General features: G+C 36.4%; 1 protein-coding gene and 1 long non-coding RNA gene across 5 annotated transcripts in view; one reads left to right on the forward strand and one right to left on the reverse strand.

Annotated features, from left to right (window-relative positions):
- Nucleotides 1-1,546: 1,546 nt before the first annotated feature.
- usp43a (ubiquitin specific peptidase 43a) overlaps nucleotides 1,547-23,285 on the reverse strand; it is a 238,101-nt gene continuing 216,362 nt past the window's right edge. For 2 of the 4 annotated variants that reach the window (XM_073953089.1, XM_073953088.1), the window contains exons 15-16: nucleotides 6,249-6,410; nucleotides 1,547-6,102 (exon numbers count right to left, since the gene is read on the reverse strand). In XM_073953089.1, coding sequence (XP_073809190.1) covers nucleotides 5,075-6,102; nucleotides 6,249-6,410 — 1,190 coding nt within the window. In that variant the 3' untranslated portion in view covers nucleotides 1,547-5,074. 4 annotated transcript variants of the gene reach the window in all.
- Nucleotides 12,472-23,014, forward strand: LOC141386263 (uncharacterized). The gene is made up of 3 exons (XR_012407939.1): nucleotides 12,472-14,344; nucleotides 14,415-16,331; nucleotides 21,886-23,014. It is a non-coding gene; the product is annotated as an uncharacterized lncRNA (long non-coding RNA).

Consider the following 23,285-nt stretch of genomic DNA (forward strand, 5'->3'; position numbering starts at 1 on the left):
GTTCATCGACTAAATCAGGATTGATCCTTAGATGAATCTGGCAAGCTTTAATCGATGTTGGCTGTTGGATGTTTTGCAAAAGTATGGAAAAACTGTGCAGTAAGCATTTTACTTAAAGGTTAATTCTCAATCATATCTGAAAATAACACACTACCTACATCAAACCCAACCAATAGTGTCAAAACCAAAAATGAGATCATGACGCATCTGCCATGACATTTTATTTTGTATCTACAGCTCTTTTGATTGCTTATTGAATGCAGTGACGTTTGTTTCATGTCAATGCTGTCCAAAATACTCAGCAACCCATGTGCAATGTGCGAGTTATGTGATGCAAGCATAAAAATTTGTTAGTCTACAAATCATGCTAAATATGAACTGCCCATCCAAAAAATAATAATAATAAAAATAGAATTAACTAACTACGCAAAACTCAGTGGTTAGCACTGTCATCTCACAGCAAGAAGGCTGCTGGTTCGAGTCCCAGTGGAGCCAGTTGGCATTTCTCTGATAAAGAGATTAAGCCGAAGAAAAAATGAAAGAATGAATGAATGTTTCAGTGAATAAGTTATTCAATGTAAACTGAAGCAGAGAGTAGGCGAGAAGGTCGCTGGGTCGCCGGTTCAAACCGCGGCTCAGTTGGCGTTTTTGTGTGGAATTTGCATGTTCTCTCTGCGTTCGCGTGGGTTTCCTCCGGGTGCTCCGGTTTCCCCCACATTTCAAAGACATGTGGTACAGGTGAATTGGATAGGCTAAATTGTCCATAGTGTATGAGTGTGTGTTTGTTTGTGTGTGTGTGTGTGTGTGTGTGTGTGTGTGTGTGTGTGTGTGGATGTTTCCCAGAGATGGGTTGCGGCTAGAAGGGCATCCCCTGCGCAAAAACGTGCTAAATTAGTTGGTGGTTTTTTCCGCTGTGGCGACCCCAGATTAATAAAGAAAAATGAATAAATGAGAGAGTAGAGAGTAGCTTTTATTCCTAAGAAGACACACCCTGTAGTTATGGAAAAGATGTTAATCTGTTTCCGAAGGGTTGAATTATTGGCCCAATTAGGTTAAAAACTGTACAACACATTATTTAAAACTGGAAGTATTAGGTAGTGCACTTTAAAAACATTCATGTCATTTTGAAAAGAGAAGAATTTCTTCCTCATGACGAAAGCTATAGGTGACCTATTATTTAATTATATTAGAATTTATCATATTTCTAATTAGAATTATTAGAATTTATCATTTTTAATTATAATTTTAGAATTTATGTTATGTCTCCAAAGCTTGTGAAAAACAGCATACGTTAATGCTTTTACTTTATAGTATTTATTTATTAAGTATCTGTACTGTATATGACATGGGCCTGTTGGTTAGTACATTTCTGTAGTGGTTTGCATGTGTCAAATTTTAAAAGTACACATTTAAAAAAATAATAAAAATAAATAAACAATATCCTACTTAAAAACAACAACAACAATAATAATAATAATATTAATAATAATAATGTTAATACCCATTAATATTATTATTAAAGTAGATTTTTTTTCATTTCCATTGATTTTATGTGAATTTAGAATAGACTATGGAATATTCTCAATAATATTACTATATATAATTACTATATATAAGGAAACACAGGCACTATATGAGCCATTTACATATATTTCAATTAATATGGAAAACAAGTGCATATTTATACCAAAACTTATATTGGATTTTTTAGTTTTTTTTAATGCGTGTGCGTGTAAAACAATATAATTTGTACAAAGAAATTATGGGGTTCTTCTCTAAAGAAGTTGTTACTCCGCCCCATATAGAGTGTCATTATGGATGTTTTGCATTATAACTGACATGGTTCAAACGATGGATCTGCGACAGTGAAACTACGGGTTTTAAGAAACACTTGTCACTACATTGTTCTTTTCCCAAACAATGCATCGTACTATGATAGTTCAGCCACGAGTTGCATCATTGTCTGGGAAACGCACCCCTGGTTGACAAAAAAAAAAAAAAAAACGTCTGTTGAAATAAAATCGTAAAAAACAAGTGTAGAAGTCACGACTATGCTTAATAGTGAGTAAAAGCATTTCCACTCACAATGCAAAGGGAACTAAATGATTTGAATGAATCAGCTGTGTAGCCTTCAGAAAACTACTTCTCGTCGAGGCTAATTGGGGAAAAATCTTCAATATCCCAGGGAGCATAAAAATTGGAGGTCATGTGTTCTGATGAGTCCAGATTTATCCTGTTAGAGTGATGGGTGCATCAAGGTAAAAAGAGAGGCAGATAAAGTGAAGCATCCATCATGCCTAGTGTCTAGACACATAAGCCTGTGAGGGCAGTGCAATGATGTTGAAATGCTGCAGCAATGTTGGGTGCCCAAAGAATTAGGTCAGCTGACTACCTGAATGACCAGTTGATTCCATTTTTTTCCTCTGATGGAACGGGCATATTTCAGGATTACAATGACAGGACTCATCAGGCTCAAACTGTGAAAGAGTGGTTCAGGGAGCATGAGACATCATTTATACACAGACTGGACTTCACAGGGTTCAGTACATAACCCTATAGGGAATCTGTGGGACATTCTGGAAACGACTTTGAACAGCAGTCTAACTCTCCCATCATCAATACAAGATCTCTGTGAGAAATTAATGCAACTATGGACAGGAATAAATGCTGTGACAGCGGAAACATATTGAAACGATAACATAGCAAATGTGAGCCATAATCAAAGGCAGTCCAATTGAATATTAGAGTGTGTAACATTAAATTTATTTATTTTTATTTTTTAAATGGGCAGCATATTTTGTGGCCATATTTTGCAATGAACAGTGTAAAAAAATCTCGCTTATGATATTCTGCACTATGCATTACACTAAAAACAATTTATATGGGCTAAATTTTAACAAACATATTAAATTTAGTAATGTTCAACTTAATTTGTTTAATTTCAGCCCAAATAAATTGTTTAAAACCACTTACCTTAAAAAATGTAATAAAATACAATGAATCATCTTTGAATTATTTTTTTTGTTCAGTGCATGTAGTAGGTATTTTAAAGAAGTTTAGCACAAAACTATTGTAGAAGTGTGTTTTTCCAAATAACTATATTGGAAGGAATCCAAATAGATAAACGTAGCAGTATTTAATTGAAGAGCTAGTGTATAAATACCATGTCATTTAATGTGTATAAATACCATGCAACATTTAATAAGACACTTCTAGTGTGGTGCATGAGTTATTAGATTACTTTAAAACGCATATGTGTGAAATTGCCTCACAAAATAATGTTTCAGTTTTAATTCATTGCTTTGATAATGAGTGATGTACACTTCATAAGATGCATTCAGGCTATTTAAATGTTTTTGGATAGCAGAACATAAAAAAGACTATTAGTTTTGCTATGCTCATCAGATTAATGGACATTCAGACCCAATTAGCTCAAATAGGAAGGAGACAATTTGACATTCTTACTGAAGCTCTGAGCAATTAGAGCCAAACACAATCTGCGTCATGGGTGTCTATTTTCTAAGGTCACTTTTATGTTTCATTTTTATTTGATCTCAACGCATTATCTTCACATTATTTCATTTCTGTATTATTATAATATATATTTAAATGAAAAAAGACAGCATTCCTGTTTAACATCTTTTAACAGAAAAAAAAATATTTGGAAAAACTTGGTAAAAAAAGTGAGGTTGATTTGCTTTTCAGAGGTGTATGGTGTAATATAATATTTTGTAAATGTATCATAGTAAGGTTTCCTTGTTTTAGTGATAGTGATTGTTTTCTAATGTCATATAACAGTTTCTGGAAAACAAGACAAAAATATTCATCATGTACATATTTTGCAGTGAGTAAACAAAAAAAAAAATCAAGTTTTTTTTTGGTCTAAAAGCAGAACATAGTGGTGCAATAAAATCACTGAAAGTGCAAGAACTGACATCTTTGTTAAATGTCATAAAAAACCCATGAGAGGTTAGCAGCCAATCAGTACAATCTGAAGAATCATAAAAGATAAACTGAAAAAGTTATATTTAGCAATTCCCTTCATGTATTATATATAATAAATCTATGTACTGGCACAAAAAAAAAAAAAAAAATCTGGGGCTTTTTTCCCAATTAAAAAGCATAGTGTAAAGGCTAGCGTGTAATGTACTTCCAGTGCCAAAACACAATCTGAAAAAAAAAAAAAACAATTCTAAGAGGCACTTTAGCAGAAGCAGAAACAAGTGAACAACAAAAAATATATATCATCTACTAATTTCAAATATAAGTGCAACTTCATAGTCCGTGTGCTGCCTGCTTTCAGTAATCATTTCAAGCCTACCTTTCATACAACAGTTCTTTTAGATGTCCTGTTGTGATATTTGGGTGTAGTGAAGTAATGCTGCATTCACACCAGACGCAGAAGAAGCATCAAGCGCGAGTGATTTACATGTTCATTCAATGCAAAGGCGTAAATAAACATCCTGTGGCGCTATATCCACGAATGAGGAGGCGCGAATGATGCGATTCATGCAAATGAAGTGGTGCGAGTAGAACTCAAGCTCGAAAATTTGTACTTCTGCGCATAACAAAATGCCGCGTTAACCAATCAGGAACTTGCTCTTTGATTGATTGGAGTGATTATGATGTAGTGCTTGTTGTTAGGTGTCCAGGAGTAAAATCCTACTGCTGACACAGACAACAGTTCATCAAACTGGGCTCGGCTCAGTCAGAAGCACCGCTGAATGCTTCCATCATCCAGGTATAGTTTCTGAAGGAGTTGATGAACTCACAGACCTGGGTGCACCTCTGAATGGATTTAGTGGACTTAGACAGGGCTCCAAACGAACTGACGCTTCTTTTTAGTCCTTCTAAAGCAAATAAACACAGCTATTCTCTCAATAAAGTCCATGCAGACAGAAGCCTCACCCATGATGCTAATCTGCGTCTATTGCTCAGTAAATTTCACACGTGAATGAAGCTAATTTGATGCACGAATGAAGCGAGTAAACTCAAGATGTTCACACATCTATTCACACATGAATATCGCGATTTATGCACTTGTACCGCGTCTGGTGTGAACACAGCGCAAGTCTTAGAAACTTGATTCAGGCACTGCCTTCTTTCTGCCCAGTGAGTTTGTGCTGTAGCGTGTGCGTTGTAAAGTGCTCTGAGAGCCCCTGTCCCCTGTCACGCTCTGTGGTTGGGCCACCGATGTGCCGTTTCTGTGTAAAGATGCTGTTCTTCTTAAGCCTAGATCAGTTTTGCTTTGAATATTGGATGAGCTTTGTGAGCGTTTGATGTCTGAGGAACCACGACTCACCTTGCCATTTGCCAGTTCACTTCCGTGCCTGCTACCATGGTTCATAGTACTGACTTTACCTTCTGGATTTTTATTATGTGTCCCGTTGGAGAGGGAAACTCCAGATGGGCTCTTCACCCCTGAATCAGCCTTTTTGACAGAATCATTATCCCGAGACTTCCGAAGGGAATCCTTCTTGATAAAGCCACCTTTGAGAAAAGCGAAGACATCATGACGTTTAGTCTCCTGCCCTTTTTTATGTTTATCCTCTGATTGGTCACGCTTGTCACTCGACTCATGCTTCTGTGCTGTTTCCCAGCCACTTGGAGTACTACAACTGGACTGGATCCCTGCTCCAGAGCTCTTCCTGGAGTGTGATTGGTCCGGTTTAGATTTTCTGCTGCTCCGTCTGGTCAAGGTCCCTTCTTCTCTTGATCTACTGCTGCTGGCAGGTTGTTGGCCCATTGCTTTCTCTGAGCTACTTCTTTCTTGACCCTGTGGTATTTTCAGATATTCTGGAGGTCTGAGGCCACTGTGGCTGGAAGATTTGGCTGTTTTTTTTGCATCGTTGTCTTTGTCTGAAGGTCGAGTCATTAGGGAAACAATAGGGTCTTTGGTACATCTTGGTCTCCTCCCAGACTCTAAATACTCCACCAGTTCTGCAGGAGACTGCTCAGAAGCCGGCACAGGTTTGTGGCGGTCTTTATTTCCAAAAGACCATCGCAGTGGGAGCACTTTACTCTTGGTGGGACTTCTCATGCTTACACTACGACCTTGGATTCCTCGCACAAAAGGTCTGCTTTCAAACCCACCTAAAGACACTGGCATAAACGCAAATATTCAGAACATGGTGGAAGACACTTGTCCACAACAACAAATGAAGAAATAATTATTATGAAATCTATTTAAAAGGTCGTTGAATTCTGGTTACAATCACAAGAAAAAAAAACTTTGTGGTTAAACTGACCTCTTTCCTCAATTGAGGGTTCATTTTTAAAAACTGGTGACTCTGGGGAGTCAGCGATGGAAGAAGGGCATGTTGTAGAAGACCGTGAAACCATACTTCCTCTTTTACTGTCACCATTCAAACGGATGAGCCAGTGATCTGACATCGAGGAGCTGGTGGAACCTGCACAAGGAAAGAATCAAGACACTTTAATGACTGATCCATGTTTCTAGACATAGGCAGAGAGTGTGCTGCCCCTCTCATTGCCCCTTGATTTTTTTGAAGTACTGTATTATGGCTTTAATGATCACCAAGTCACACATGCAGCATGCAATGGCATCTAATCCAGCATTTAGGATGAACTCAGTGACTCAAAAAAAGAGAAAAGTTCTTTAGAGTTACATTTAGCAAGCCAATGTGTCATATATTGTCTAAACTATGTTTTCCAACTCCTTCATAGTTATCAACAAAACTAATTTACCTCATTTGCCGATCATCTTTGAAAGCCTTCACTGGTGGTGTTCATGTAAATTATTATTCTTTATAATCATAGCTTTCATCCATTGGCAACGATGAATTACCACAATTCTTCCATTCATCGTTCATGTATAAACACTGCATCAATATTTTTAAATCAAATCAATTCAAAAATGAAATGGAGTCAATAAGTATGAACCCCAAAATACTCCTGATTAGAGGAATAAAGGGCCATTCATTCATTCATTCATTCATTTTCTTGTTGGCTTACTCCCTTTATCAATCCGGGGTCGCCACACGCGGAATCAACCTCCAACTTATCCAGCAAGTTTTTACGCAGTGGATGCCCTTCCAGCCGCAACCCATCTCTGGGAAACATCCACACACATACTCATACACTACGGACAATTTAGCCTACCCAATTCACCTGTACCACATGTCTTTGGACTGTGGGGGAAACTGGAGCACCCGGAGGAAACCCACGCGAAGGGAGGGAGAACATGCAAACTCCACACAGAAACGCCAACTGAGCCGAGATTCGAACCAGCGACCTTCTTGCTGTGAGGCGACAGCACTACCTACTGCGCCACTGCCTCGCCAGGGGCCATTCAGATATCGCACAAATATGGAATGATGCACACTTTTTTTCTAGGCATGTCAACAGTACAGCCAGTTAGAGAAAACATCTAAATGATTCAGAATTATGCAAACTCACTATAAGTCATGTGACAAGAAACAACCAATCAGTTTTACACTCTCACTGGAGCATGAGCCCAGAAGCACGATGAAATTAAAGGAAGCTACACACCTCATGCTTTGAATGTCATTTTAAATACAATATGAGATAAAGAAAACTGGCCTATGGATTCACAAACCATTCAGTCATTCAGTCGCAAGGGCTCTGCCAAGTGCCCTCACAGGATCTCACACAAAATAAACTGATAGCTGCTTACACCCTCTACTGCACGCACTATGATAAACATATAAATGTAATCTTTTCTTAGAATGGCTTAACTTAAGCTGTAAAAATACAAGAAAAAATCTAATATTTTAAACTACTTTATTTGTTGCAACAACATCCAAAAGTAGATGTAAATTTAACATTTTTAATTTCCTTCTAATTCTCTTAAAATTAATGATTGTGTTGTTTGAAATATTGCTTGTGTTAATTTCATTGGTGTTGCAGTATTATAAGCTTTAACACAGAACTTATAAAGGACACCTTATACATACTTTCCAACAACTTTTATTCCAACAGCTTTTAATTTTCCATTCTTATTTAGCTGAATATTATTAAAAACAAATACCATTTTGTATTATCATGTATACAACATACAGTAGGTCCAAAAAAATATTATAACATGTATTAACAAACCTAACATATCACGATGCATCAGAATAATGTAACACTGTTTGTTATATTAGACCTGTCTCACTTGCCTCTGAGCTATCATACCTGAACTGTCTCCACTGTCTCCCAACTGCTCTTTTCAAATGTCCAATCTGCATCATTGTCATGGTCACTTAATCCTATCTGATGCTCACTTTCATCTGCAAGAAGAGCCAGTTCTGTCCTTTTCTTCTTTCCCTTGCCATGGAACATGGTGTTCACTGATATACTGTTCCATGTATTCATATCTAATCAAGTAACATTGCCATTAAAATGTGATTTTATCTATAATGCAAATGTAATTAACATGACTAATTAACATTATATTACTAGTGTCAATGTTGTTATTGTTACAACTTAAAAGGTTACAGCTGATCGTGCTAGCTCGCTAACCTATTCCACATGGCAACACATACATTTAATAAATGTACAAAAACTTTATTTCATAAAAACCTTTTTGAGTGATAAATATGTCATCATGACATAACAAAGATGATGTCTCCGATTTCTTTGTGGATGTCACATGAGTTGATCCTTTGCTGTTATTGATGCTTTTGTTTGCATTCAGCAACTACTCACATTAGATTAGCTAACTGCAATACATGTGACCTAACCACAGCACATCCTTGGCTAAACTAAGGTCTTCTCTTTCCAACAAAAAAAATTAGATTGTTTGTCTTAAAGAGACAGCGGCAGAGAAGTGAACATAAAGAGCATGTTGCCAGAGGGTTAAAGATTCCAATAGTTTTAAAGTTCAAGTTTTGTCCTCTCATGACTAGCTAAATGTCATAACTAAATGTCATAATGTCATGATTAGACCATGTGTATCACAATGTTGTAGCCTATTATTCTGCTTGTTACCCTCTACCGCATAGTGGTGCCGTGTGACAACATGATATTTATGTTAATTTCTCTACCACTGTTTCTTTAAGACCACAGTTCAATTTCTTTTTGTTAGAAATAGAAGACAATAGTGTAAGATAGTGTAGCCAATGATGTGCTTTGGTTAAGTCACATGACCTGCAGTGTTTCTCTGTGGCGCGATTTCTGACAGACTCGGGTTCATTGTGAGTAGTTGCTGAATGCAAATGAAAACGTCAATAAAAACAAAGGTTCAACTCATGTCAGAAACACAAAAAAATCTGAAACATCACCTTCAATAAGTTATGATGGCATATTTACAACTCCAAAAAGGTTTTTATCAAATTAGTTTTTCGTAAATCAATCAAATGTATGTGTTGCCAAATCGTCCCCTTGGAATTATAAGGTTCTATCTGCGTTCTAAATAATTTCGAGATATTGAGCTTTAAAGTTTTTGCAATCCATATAGCAAACAGTATGTGTGTAACATTTGTTTTTTTGAATAAAGAGTCTTAAAATGTAAACAACTTTATAAAAAAAAAAAAAAAAAAAAACTCCCATAATGTAAATAAGTTGTCATTTAATAAGAATATGTCAATAACTCAATTTTGACAAAAAGTCAGATAGAACTTATAATTCTAAGGTGACGAAATGGCAACACTGTCCAATGGTGGAATGTGCAATATTGCAATAGGTTAGCTAGCTAGTAAGGTCAGCTGTGATCTTTTTGTTGTAACAATAACAACATGAATTCTAGTAATATATTGTTAATTAGTCATTCATCATTCATTCATTTTCTTGTCAGCTTAGTCCCTTTATTTATCTGGGGTTGCCACAGCAGAATGAACCACCAACTTATCCAGCACGTTTTTTTACGCAGCGTATGCCCTTCCAGCCATTTCTAGGAAACATCCACAAACACTCATTCACACACACACTCATACACTACGGACAATTTAGCCTACCCAATTCACCTGTGCTGCATGTCTTTGGACTATGGCGGAAACCAGAGCAACCGGAGGAAACCCATGCGAATGCAGGGAGAACATGCAAACTCTACACAGAAATGCCAATTGAGCCGAGGATCGAACCAGCGATCCAGCAACCTTCTTGCTGTGAGGCGACAGCACTACCTACTGCGCCACTGCTTCGCACCGTTGATTAGTCATATGTTAATGAAATTTGCATTGTGGATAAAATCTCATTTTGGCAATACTACTTTTGATTAGATATGAATACAGATAACAGTGTATTGGTAAGCCATGTTTTATGGCGAGTGAAAAAAGACAAAGAAAGAACTGGCTTTTCCTGCAGATGAAAGTGAGGATAAGATGGCTTTTAGCAACCATGAGAATGATGCAGATTGGATATTTGATGAAAGCAGTGATGGAGATGGTTTAAGTAATGTACCATCTCCATCACTGATGGAGGCAGATAAGACAGAACTAGTATAGTATACAGTATAATATATACTGTAAAAACATTGTTAGCTAGTAGCTACATTATTCGGGTGCATCTACATAAATTAGAATTGTTTTATTTGTTCTAATATTTATTGGAGAAAATATGTATACTTTCTGTATGTTGCATACATGATAATAAAATTTTAGGTTTGTTTTCAATTCAGCAAAAAGAATGGAATAAATGAAAGCTGTTGGAATATCAGTTGTTGGAAAGTATGTATAAGGTGTCATTTATTATTAAGTTCTGTGTTTAAGCTCATAATACTGCAACACCAATTCAATCAAAACAAACAACAAAATTATTAATTATAAGGAAAGTACTAAATAAGATTTTTTTTATTGTAGATCCACTATTGGACATTGTTGCCACATGGTAACATTTCATAAAGTACCTTAAAAAAAATTCTTTTTTTTTTTTTTACAACACTTCAGGTTAAGCCATTCTGAGAAAAGCAAAACAATCAAATATATATTTTAATAAATGTATCATAATGCATGCAGTGCATTTGTGGCCTCAATGTGTTATGCTGCCATCCTGTGGGGGGTTTGTTTTCTCTCTCTTTCCCAATCATGAGGTCACACACATGTTGGTAATTACATGGCTGGGGCATGCAGCAGTGGAGGACAAAGAGAGACTGTGTCAGACACTACCTGGCTGAGGCTGCTTGCAATTGATTCTCCTGCCCCAGACAATCTATTGTGCCATTTATCATTTCTATTTTTGATTTTGGTTTAACTTTATGAGAGCAATAAGGAGGCGGAAGCCAGTTTTTGTTTGCAACATTTTTTTCTCCTGCTACAGAGGGAGCAAGGTATGATCTGTTTTTTTTTTTTTTGAGAGATTAAAAAGTTGCTTCTGTAATCTGTTAGATCTTTTGTTTGTTGTTTTGTTATTTATTATTTATGAATCTTTAAATAAATGTTCTTTTTTGGACTTTGCACTTGGTGTGAATAATTGTTGGAGTGCTGGAACAGGAGAAAGGTGGTGATTGCTGGCTGCACTTACCTTTTGTATTTTTATTATTTAGTTCAATCAATTTCTCAAACCTGGCCTCTAATTATTATTTTTTTTCTTGGGCTAAATTACTATTTCTTTATTCTGTCCTTTGTGTTCTTGTGTTGTATATTTTCCTAGCCCTACAGTGAGGCACATAAAAGTATTAAGCAGAAAGTCATTTGTTACAGTTGAATGGAAATCTCTGTCCAAAACCACTACCGTTTACAGGCAATGGAAAGATGTCAGTATACTTCTATTTTACCCAAATCAAGTTCAAATAGAAGTTACAAGGCTTTCCAATAGTAAATATTGCAGATCTGTCAAAAAAGCTTCATTTGAGGTGGTATTTGCAAAGCATTTAGTTCCCATCAACTTACACTGTTTATTATTTTCCTAATGCTTAAATACAGTAAATAAGATATTAACCTTAATTTATTCATTTTCCTTTGGCTTAGTCCCTGTATTCATCAGGGGTTGCCACATCAGAATGTGCCCCACCAACCCGCCACCCAGAACTGGAAAACATCCATACACTATAGCCAATTTATTTTATTTAATTCAACTATACCCCATGTCTTTGGACAGTCAGGGAATCTGGAGCACCCGTAGAAAACTAGGGCTGTCAAAATTAATTGTTTCTTCGGTGCACCGCGATGAAGATGGGAACAATTTGACATCGGTTCAGTAGTAGATCATAACCAGTTATTACGTTCTACTGATGTCATTTATCTCCCATGTTGTGGTAGAATACTATGGCGAAGGAGGCAAGGGTGAGTAAATAAACCGCTCTTACTACTTAAAAAGCAGATAATTGTGCATAGTTCACTGCTTGTGAGTGTGCTGGACAGGGAATACAGAACGAGCTGCTATTTCAATACTAGGGAGAAATGCTGTAAAACTCCATCTCTGCCTTCCCCTCTCTCTCTCTCTCTCTCTCTCTCTGGTGCATGCTGGGAGTGTGATGTGTAGCTGAGTGCGTGTTTGAGAGCGTTGAGTGATTGCTTTTTTTTTCTCTTTTCTGATTATTCTTTTATTTTCTTTTGCTTTTTTTCTTTTGTAGTATATACGGTGTAGAGAAAGTTTTTCCTGTACGGAAGACTTAACAGACGCCGGTATGGCATATGTTCAAGTTCAAGGAGCATGCAGGTGTGTGGCAGACCCTGGAGTGACAGTGGAGGATATCCTCCAGATAAAAGGAGAAAAAGTCGGTTTTAAAAACATCGTCTCGGCTTCGCGGATGAACAAGGCCGTGGTTGTGTTTTTAAAATCTGAATCACTAATAAACAAGTTAACTATGAGCGGAATATGGGTAAAAGAGGCGTTTGTTCCGATAACCCCTCTATCTGCTCTAGCAACAAAAGTTACCATCTCAAATGTTCCACCTTTTTTAAGTAAGAAGGCCATCCTAAAAGAACTACAACCTTTTGGTAAGATTGCTAGCCCTGTTAAAGCGATTCCGCTCGTATACAAAAATGCCGCACTGAAACATGTTCTGTCTTTTAGGCTGCAGGTTTACATGTTTTTAATCTCCCAAGAGCGCACATTGGAAGCATCCTTTCGCATCATTCATGAAGAGAGCTCCTTCATGATATATGCCAGCAGAGAAAGTATGAGGTGCTTTGAATGCGAAGATTTGGGGTACAAATGTTTTCTTTGCCCTCATAAAAATCTTCATCCCAAGCTGAGAAGAGTAACGCGGACACATTGAGAGTTCAGGGGACAGACGAAATGACAGGACAGCAAGAGGTGAGTGAGCTGGATGTTAATATTACTGGCAATGTGGAGAAACATGGCTGTAGTACTGATGTAGTAGTGATGCAGATGTGAGTAACGCTAAATGTGATGAATTTAAAGCTCAGAGTGATATTGAAGTTGTGTGTGAGGGTGCCACAGGACAGGAAGGTGGTTCAAAGGAAAGTTTTGATGATGAAATGGAGGGGTTGTCACAATGCACTGATGATAGACTGAGAGAAGATGATGATCAATGGTCTGAGGTTGTGAAGAAGGCTGATGGGGATCTATAAACTCTAGATCAAATTAATTCCTTTCTGGATAAAACAAAAGGAAAAATCGGTTTTGAGATTTTTGTGATTATTTTCCTGATTTAGACAAATTTGTCTCTTCAGTTATGTCTGTCAGGAAAAAACATAATTATGACGAGTTGTCTCAACAGAAGCGATTTCGTCTGAGGAAACACTTAACTAATATACGGTCAACTGGAAAGATAGGAAAAAAATCTAAATATCTATGATGTTTAAACTACTTTTTTTCCTCTTCATTTCCCTCTCTCTCTCTTTTCTATATGAAAATCTTGAGGGTGGGTTCTTTAAACACAAATGGTTTAAGGGATGAAAAGAAGAGGAACCTATTGTTAGAATCCATAAGGATAAAGCAACTAAATGTTGTTTTTTTTGCAAGAGACCTATAGCAATTCTAATAATGAAGCTTTATGGGGTTTGTGTTGGAAAGGGGAGAAAGTGCTTAGTCATGGGATGAACCTTAGCGCTGGTGTGGCTATATTATTCTCCTCTGCTCTAAAAGTTCAAATTCTAATGATAACTGAGATAGAGCTAGGTAGATTGGTAGCTGTAAGAGCCAAAATTAATGATCTTTCATTCCTGTTTATCAATGTCTATGCTCAAAGTAATGGAGCAGATAGATTGAAGCTTTTTTTCAGCAAGATGGGGACTTTATTATAATAGGAGGTGATTGGAATTGCACTTTAGATTTTAAATATGATAGGAATGGTGAATGCAATCAGCTTCACGTCTGGCTGGAGTTTTAAAGAATCAAATTTTTTTCAGATGTGTGGAGGGAACAAAATGCTTCAATAAAATATTAAACTTGAGTAAAAATAAATGATGGTAGGTTTTCTGGTACACGTTTAGATCGGTTTTATGTATCAAAAATGTAAAAAATAGAGTTGTTGGTGCAAATATTATTCCTTCATCCCTATCAGATCACAAATTAATCACAGTTGAGTGTACATTGTTAAACAGGACTCACAAGAGCTACTATTGGCACTTTAACAACAAATTATTGCAAGATAAATATTTCTGTGAAACATTTTATTCTTTTTGGGAGGCTTAGAGTAATGAGAAGGGGTTGTATGAGTTGTATGATAATATTATTCAATGGTGGTAAATTGGTAAAGTGCAAATAAGGGTTTTATGTCAGCAATATGCTGCCCACTCTTCTTTGGTTTAAAAAAAAACAGTAGAGTTATAGGTAAAGAAAGAGGAAATTGAAAAGAGTATGACTGTTAAGGATGCTGGTAACGTACAAGAATTGTGGATTGAAAAAAAGAACCAGTTAGGTTTTATTTTAACTGAAAAAGTTGAAGGGGCACTTGTAAGAAGTCGTTTCTCAACCATAAAAGACATGGATGGCCCAACATCTTACTTTTTAACTTGGAGAAGAAAAAAAAGGACATGAAAAATTGATGTTTGTTTTAAAAAATGATGATGGTCAGGACACTTCATATTCAGTTTTGATGCGAAGACTTGCTGTGCGTTATAATTCTAATTTATTTGCTGCTGAAACCACTGAAATGAATTGCTACAGGACATTCCTTCTTTAACTTTAACGCAAAAAGAACTTTTGGAGGTTGATTTTAAGTTTGAAGAAGTTACTGCTGCTGTTATGGACCTTTCTTCAGGAACAGCACCTGGTATAGATGGGTTATCTTGTGAAATTTTAAAAACATTTTGAACTTTATTAGGAGCTGATTATTATGAAGTCCTAAAGAATGTATGAAAAAGAGGATTCTTCCTGTCTGTTCACAACGAGCTGTTTTAACTTTGCTACTGAAAAAAGGGGATTTAACTCTTTTAAAAAATTGGAGGCCAGTAGCAGTTTTGTGTTCTGAATACAAAATTATATCAAAATGTTTATCAAACAGGCTGAATAATGTATTGCATGAAATTATTCACAAAGATCAATCATACTGTGTAAAAGGAAGATTGATTTTAGATAATTTACACTTATTAAGGGATGTTTATGATTTTGCATTTAAAAATAAAATTAATCTTGGATTTTGGTCACTAGACCAGGAAAAGGCTTTTGACAGAGTTGATCACAACTATCTTTTTAAAACTCTAACAGCTTTTGGTTTTGGTGACAGTTTTATTTCCATGATTAAAGTTCTTTATAATAAGGCTACATGTATGGTAAAAATTGCTGGTGGTCTTAGTGTTCCTATTGAAATTCACAGGGGTATCACAGGAGTCCTCTTTCAGGACAACTCTATAGTATAGTTATTGAGCCACTGTTGTGTAAATTAAGAAGATGGTTAACTGAGTGCCTGTAAAGATTTCTGCATATGCTGATGATGTAACAGTCATAGTTAAAGACCATATTGATGCTAAATTTTTAAAAGATATAATTGAACAATATGGCAAAGCATCATCTGCAAGGTAAAAGTAATGCTCTATGGTGTGGTCAAGCTACTAATGGTCCTATACTTCCGGGTAATTTGTCGTGGGGCAAAATGGGTTTTAAATATCTAGGTTTTTTTTAGGCACCGATGATCTTATAAAACAAAATTGGGAGGGGTTTGTGGAGGAAGTGTGTGCGAGGTAGTCTCGCTGGAGATGGTTGCTATTCCAGCTTTCCTATAGGGGGAGAGTATTGATATGGAACAACTTGGTGGCTTCATCTATTTGGCATAAAATGATGATTTTAGAGCCCCCCAAGGACCTGGTGGCAAGGATCCAAAAGCAACGCATAGACTTTTTCTGGTCAGGACAACACTGGCTGAGGGCATCAGTTTTAAACTTGCCTATCCAGGAAGGCGGACAAGGTCTTCTGGATATTGGATCCAGAGTTGAAGCTTAGACTTCAGACAGCTCAGAGGTTGCTTTATGGGAAAGACGTGTGTTGGGCAGGAGTTGCCTGTGCACTCTTAAAGAAAGCTGGTAGGACTTCCGGTTTCGATATGAGCGGATAGCACGCGGTATAAGACAGCTCCGCACTAAAATCTAAATAAATTCAATCAGAGCATCTTTTAGTAATCTTTTATCATCAGGGAAATGAACACAACTCGAGTTACAACTGATACACACAGAGTTGTTGGCTTTAACGTTATGTTTGGAATTAAACATGCCAGCTAAACCTCGTAAAGCAACAGACCAGGCCGCGCCCGCATCGGACTCGGCTGCAGATGATACACCGGCCAAAAATACTCACGACACGGGTAACGCAGCAATTCTTAATGCAATTTCTTCTCTACGCTCAGAAATACATGCTATCAAAGCAGACATCGGCGAAATAATAGACGCCAAATTTGAACAGCTTGCCGTCTCGATACGAGGGGAACTCTCTGCGTTCCAACAGGAGGTCAGTTCTGAAATTTTAGCGATTAAAATAACGATGGATGAACATGCTTCAAAGCTGGCAAGCCTAGAAACCAACGAGTCTACTTCTTCCGATACGGTAATCAAGCTTGAACAAGATGTGGGCAGTTAGAAACAGGTGATACAGCAACTCACGGAGAAATGCATGGATCTTGAAGGATGTAGCAGGAGGCAAAACATCCGTGTCCTAAATATCAAGGAAGGGGCCGAATCTGGGAAGAAACCGAGAGACTTTATCGCACAACTTCTAAAAGAGACATTATCGCTGGATAATCTACCACTTGTCGATCGTGCCCATCGGACATTAAGAAATCGCCCAGGAATTGAAGAACTGCCGAGGGCTTTTGTGCTTCGGTTACACTACACACACGAATTAGAAGAAATCCTGCAGAGAGCGGCTAAGATGCAGCAAGTTACGTTCAAAGGGCAGAGAATCAACATTTTTCCCGATTTTCCTCCAGCGGTGGTAAAGCGCCGTGCGCTTTTCAAGCTAGCAAGGGAGCTTCTGAGGGACAAACCCGGTGTCAAGTATGGTCTACAGTATCCAGCAAAATTAAGAGTCACGTATAATGACAAGTAACATTATTTCACGGATCCAGATAAGGCTGTTAAGTTTGCGGAAAGCTGTTTTGGGTCAGAATGACTGTTTTGAACTTGTAAGGTGAAAAACAGATAAGTGTGATCACTCGTTAAGTCAACATACTCGGTTTTTACTCCTTTCTACTATTCTTTGCATACACCAAGATGTTCTGTAAGTCTCCTTAATGTGGAGCTGTGGTAATTTTATGTTTGAAGGTTAGTGAATAAGTTATCTATGTAAGGTGTTTTTCTTTGGATTACTTAATTTGTGTGTTTTCACTCAAATTACAGCGGTTCTGAAACGTTATATATTTAATTCATTCATTTATAATTTTTCCTTTTCTTTGAGTGTGTAAAATTTTAATTTATTAGACTTGGTCTTCGTCGCCGGTTCTGGTTGGATGGCGGGAGATTTATTTGAATTAGTGGGAGGGTTTGTTTTGGGAGGCCTGGTTAAGATACTTCTAAATGGTAAAATGTATGGTGATAATTATATAAATCCATTTAGTTCTTAATGATGCAGAGTAACACTGTACCAATAGGTAACAAACCAGGGCTCACTTTTGCTTCCTGGAATGTGAAAGGAATAAACAATCTTGTTAAAAGAAGTAAAGTATTATCACATTTAAAATCACTTTCAGCAGATATAATTTTTTTACAGGAAACTCATCTGAAGTTAGACTCTAAGGTTAAGTTGAGGTGTAGGTGAATAGAAAACGTATATCAGTCAAATTTCTCTGTCAAAGCACGAGGAGTTGCTATTTTAATACAGAAAGGTGTGCCATTTAAACTTAATACATTAAAAACAGACAAAGAAGGTAGATATATTATATTATCTGGTGAAATTCATTCTCTCCCTTTTACATTATTAAATATCTATGCCCCAAATTTTAATAATCCAGACTTTTTAAAGAAAGTATTTGATTTTATCCCAAATTTATCTCAAACAAATTTAATCATAGGAGGGGACTTTAACTGTGTTCTTGGCCCATATCTGGACAGATCATCCTCCAAAAGAGCCCCTCAGTCTAATTCCAGAAACTTTTTAAACACCTTTATTAACAACTCTAATTTAGTGGATATATGGAGACTTTTTCACCCTGTCGAGAGAGATTACACTTTTCACTCACAAGTCCACAATGTATATACTCGCATAATTACTTTTTGGTAGAAAACAAATTAATCTCTAACGTGGTGGATAACAAAATTCATGATATACTAATTTCTGATCCCGCCCCTATAACAGTAAAAATTGAACTTGATGATTTAACATTGTCGCGTCCTGTGTGGAAAATGGATCCTAGTCTAGTCAGCGACCCTAAATTTCATCATTACCTGATACTACAATTGGAAATATTTTTTGAAAGTAATAATACTCCTGAAGTTTCACCAGGTTTATTGTGGGAAACACTTAAAGCCTTCTTAAGGGGTTGTTTGATCTCCAAGGGTCTAGAAATAAGTTGTATAGATCAAAACTTTCCGAATTGGGGAAACAAATTCACCAATTAGATAATGAAAATGCTCAAAATCCTTCATCAGAAACATACAAAAAGATATTAAAATTAAGATACGAGTATAATAAAATCGTCTCAGATAAATTAAGTAAATCATTTCTTTTCATCAGAGGTATTTTGAATTTGGGGACAAACCACACAAATTACTTGCAAGAAAGTTACGTAAATTAGAAAATGATAAGACAATTCATTCGATCAACACAAAACTCGGAACTAAATGTACTTCATCTAAAAATATGAATAACTGCTTTAAAGAATTCTATTTAAACCTATACTCATCCGACCCCCGCATATATTTGCAAGCTATGGATAAATTCTTAAACAAATTTAATCTCCCTTCTCTTAACCAAGATGACCGGAATCTCCTTAATAGAGATATTTCCCATGAGGAGTTAAAAAACACAGTTAAGTCCCTAAAGACCGGTAAAACGCCGGGTCCAGATGGTCTACCCTCTGAGTTATATAAAACTTTTAGTGATATACTCTCACCTTACCTTCTTGAGACATTTAAGGAGGCATTAAAGAGCGGATTACCACCAACGTTCAATGAAGCAGTCATCACTGTTATTCCAAAAAAAGGTAAAAACACAGAGGAGGTGGAAGGATTTAGACCAATTTCTCTCCTTAACGTAGATCAGAAAATTCTGTCAAAAACACTCGCCAATAGATTAGCTAAATTAATCAGTGGTCTAATTCATACTGACCAGAATGGATTTATTCCTGGATTTATACAAAGCGCCTTTTTAATATAATGCATCACTCCAAAGCTGCTCAAGAAAATCTGGTAATAATCTCACTCGATGCAGAAAAAGCATTCGATCGAGTAGAATGGCATTATCTATTTGCAGTATTAGAAAAATTTGACATGGGAGATAACTTTATAAATTTGATAAAGATTTTATATAAATGCCCTACAGCTCAGGTATTAAATAATAACACTTTGTCTGGTCCCTTTAATCTTCAAAGGGGGACCAGACAAGGATGCCCTCTATCTCCCCTGTTATTTGCATTGTTATAGACCCCTTGCTCAACATTTTCGTTCTGATCCAACTATACATGGTTTTAATACTTTAGAAACAGTTAATAAAATATCTCTATACGCAGACGACATTTTACTATACATTACAAAACCCCATATTACTATACCAAACGTTTTGAACACTATTCAATTCTTTGGCACATTTTAAGGGTTCAAAATCAATTTCGATAAAAGCGAATTAATGCCCATTGGACTAAAAGATCTGTCCTCAATACATTCCTCTCCATTTAAAGTTTCAATGGAAAAATTTTCTTATCTTGGAATTGTATTTACATATAAATATTCAGCACTCATTAGTGCCAACTACACCCCCCTAATTTCCAAACTGCAAGCAAATATACAATTTTGGAAGACACTCCCAATATATTTGTATGGTAGAATAAATGCAATAAAAATGATATTCTTACCACAGATACTTTACTTATTTCAAAATATTCCAATCTTTCTACCTAAATCCTTTTTTAAACAATTAGACTCGACCATTCTTCCGTTCTTGTGGGGATATAAAAATCATAGATTTAAAAAGGCACATCTTTGTAAGTCTAAACAGGAGGGAGGTCTGGCACTTCCAGACTTTCGCCTTTATTACTGGGCATCCTTCTTAAGTCTAATTTCAATATGCTTGGATAACCATGAAGCCCCACCAACATGGCTCCAACTAATGTATGATCAGTGTCATCCATATAATCTAGGGGCAGTAATTCTCTCACCTGTAACTTTAGAAGGTTCGATTTTTAACAGCAGTATCTTAATTCGAAATATGCATCGCATTTGGAAACAGATGAAACACCATTTTAAGATAAAGTCAATTTCTCTTTTAACTCCCATTGCAAAGAATCCATCATTTATTCCGTCTACATTAGATGGGACTTTTACGCAATGGAAGGAAATGGGTGCACATACTGTAGGAGATCTTTTCGCAGATGGAAATCTAGCTTCATTTAACCAATTACAGCAGAAATTTAAACTCCCTCAGAATAATTTTTTCAGATTTTTACAGATAAGGAACTACATACATGCCCATACGTCTTCATTGAATAGTACATCCCCTTCCATCCTTGACAAATGCCTAGATTGGTGTAAAGGTAGTAAAAAACCATTATCAATAATTAATGAACAACTACTATCTGTTACTTCCCCCTCTACAAAATGTTTTAAGGAAGAGTGGGAGAAAGAATTGGGAGTGGAAATTTCAGAAGAAATGTGGCAATCAGGTTTGGAGGATATTAATAAACAATCTATTAATTCTAGACACTGTCTTATTCAATTTAAAATTATTCAAAGGTTACATTATTCAAAGAAAAAACTACATAGAATTTTCCAAAATATTTCACCTCTTTGTGACAAATGTAATTCATCAGATGCGGATCTATCGCACAGTTTTATTTTTTGTTCTAAGATACAGAATTATTGGAATGGAATTTTTGATGTACTTTCCGAAGTGTTGAAGTTGCAATTCTGTAATTCTGGGATTCTCTGAACAAACACATTTGTTGTCAAATACACAACATAAAATGCTCTCATACTGCTTAACTACTGCCAAGAAGCTACTGTTGCTGTTTTGGAAAAAAAGGAATCCCCTACATGTAAACTGTGGCTTGGAGAAATTGCCTCTATGTTACATTTGGAGCGAATTAGATACTGTTTGAAAAGAAAACTGGAACAATTTGACAAAATTTGGAATCCTTTTATCTGTTACCTTGAAAAAAACCTCTCATAATAATGCATCATTTCTGTAATGTTTTAACATGCTTTGTCATCATACTCTGTTTTTCAAACAGGTCTTTGTAACAAGTTTGCTTGTTATGTGGGTGGGTGATTTTTATTTTTATTTTATTTATTTAATTCTTAATTTTCTCCTTTTAAGTTTCCTTATTTGCTGTGCCTATGTTATATGTGGACAAAATATGTAAACAGAATTAATTTTGTCTTGAATCTGTGTCTTCATCAATAAAACCTATTTGACAAAAAAAAAAAAAGAAAGCTGGTAACATGGGTCTGGGTCGTCACTTATTTTTAATGGACACTAACAAGCTGAATTTAACTGGTCTAACAGCTTTTTACAGATCACTGCTGAGAACATGGTCAAGATTTAAGGTTTCAAGAGAACTCAGAAGTATATGGGGCCTCTGGTCGAGAGAAGAACCACTCCTTTTTAATTCTGCTATAGATCTGGACATTTTTAAATCTGATTCTTTCAGAAAAGCTTTGTGGTCTGCAAAGATCACTAAAATTGGACATTTGGTTTCTGAAGGACATTGGATAAATGCTGAGGCCTTAGCCTTAAGATTGGGCATGAGATCAGTATGGGTGGCTGAGAGATTGTTGATTGAAATACGGGAGAATTCACCAGTGGACATTAGATTGACTTCAGAGAAGGACGCTTCTGTATTTTCAGAGTTGATTCTTTCAGCGGATACAAGAGAATGACAGGAGACAGAAGGAGGACTTCTCTTGTTTAGAAGACCTCAGCCAAGTCTTTTTGAAGATGCAGGGGAAAAAACTGTATACTCTTTGTGTAAAAGTAGTGCATTTCCACATGCTTGAAAGCCTGAAGGAATCAAAGTGGCAGACTCTTTTTGGACCAGATTCTTCCCCCAAAGATTGCTGGAGGACCCTGTACAAACCTTTCATAGAAACAAGGTCTGGAGACCTTCAGTGGAGGATAGTGCATGGTATAATAGCCACAAACAGACACAGAGCACACATTGATCCACAGGTGAGGGAGGGGTGTCCTTTTTGCAATGTGGAAGAAACAGTGTTTCACTTATTTTTAAATTGCTCTAGATTACAAATGTTCTTTTATCAACTGAATGGATACTGTCAAATTTTGGGAGAGGTTATTATGCACAGTCTTTTTATTTACGAGCCTAAATACAACAGGAACAAGATGCAAGTCCATGTTTTCCGTATTAAAATAGATTATGCGTATTATAAGTTGATTGATGATTTGGACACTTTTAAATGGTGAATTAATCAATGCCTTTGTGAAGTTGTTCAAAATGGTTGTTTGGAAATACTTGTTTGATTGTTGAATGATTGTGAGTTAACCAGCTCTTATATATATTTATTTTCCTTTTTTTTTTTTTTTCTTTTTGATATTTTTCATTAATGGGTTAAAAAAAGTGGTTGTAAATAAAGAGATTGTTAAAGTCAAAAGTCTCTCTCTCTCTCTCACACATTTTGGACATTTGACCCACTGGGGTGTTCGTAGGGTAACTTTTCCTCTGCTCTCGGCGATACTTGTCCCTGTGGTGTGAGTTTTCTTCACCACAGATTACCTGATAACCGTGCATTATGCGCATAGAGACTGTAACCGCGGCTGTTCTTTCGTGTCACAGCGCTTTTATTTTTAAAGTCAAGCACAGCCCTTTCTATTGAGTG

This window comes from Danio rerio, chromosome 6 (genome assembly GCF_049306965.1).
Source record: "Danio rerio strain Tuebingen ecotype United States chromosome 6, GRCz12tu, whole genome shotgun sequence".
Classification (NCBI taxonomy): domain Eukaryota; kingdom Metazoa; phylum Chordata; class Actinopteri; order Cypriniformes; family Danionidae; genus Danio; species Danio rerio.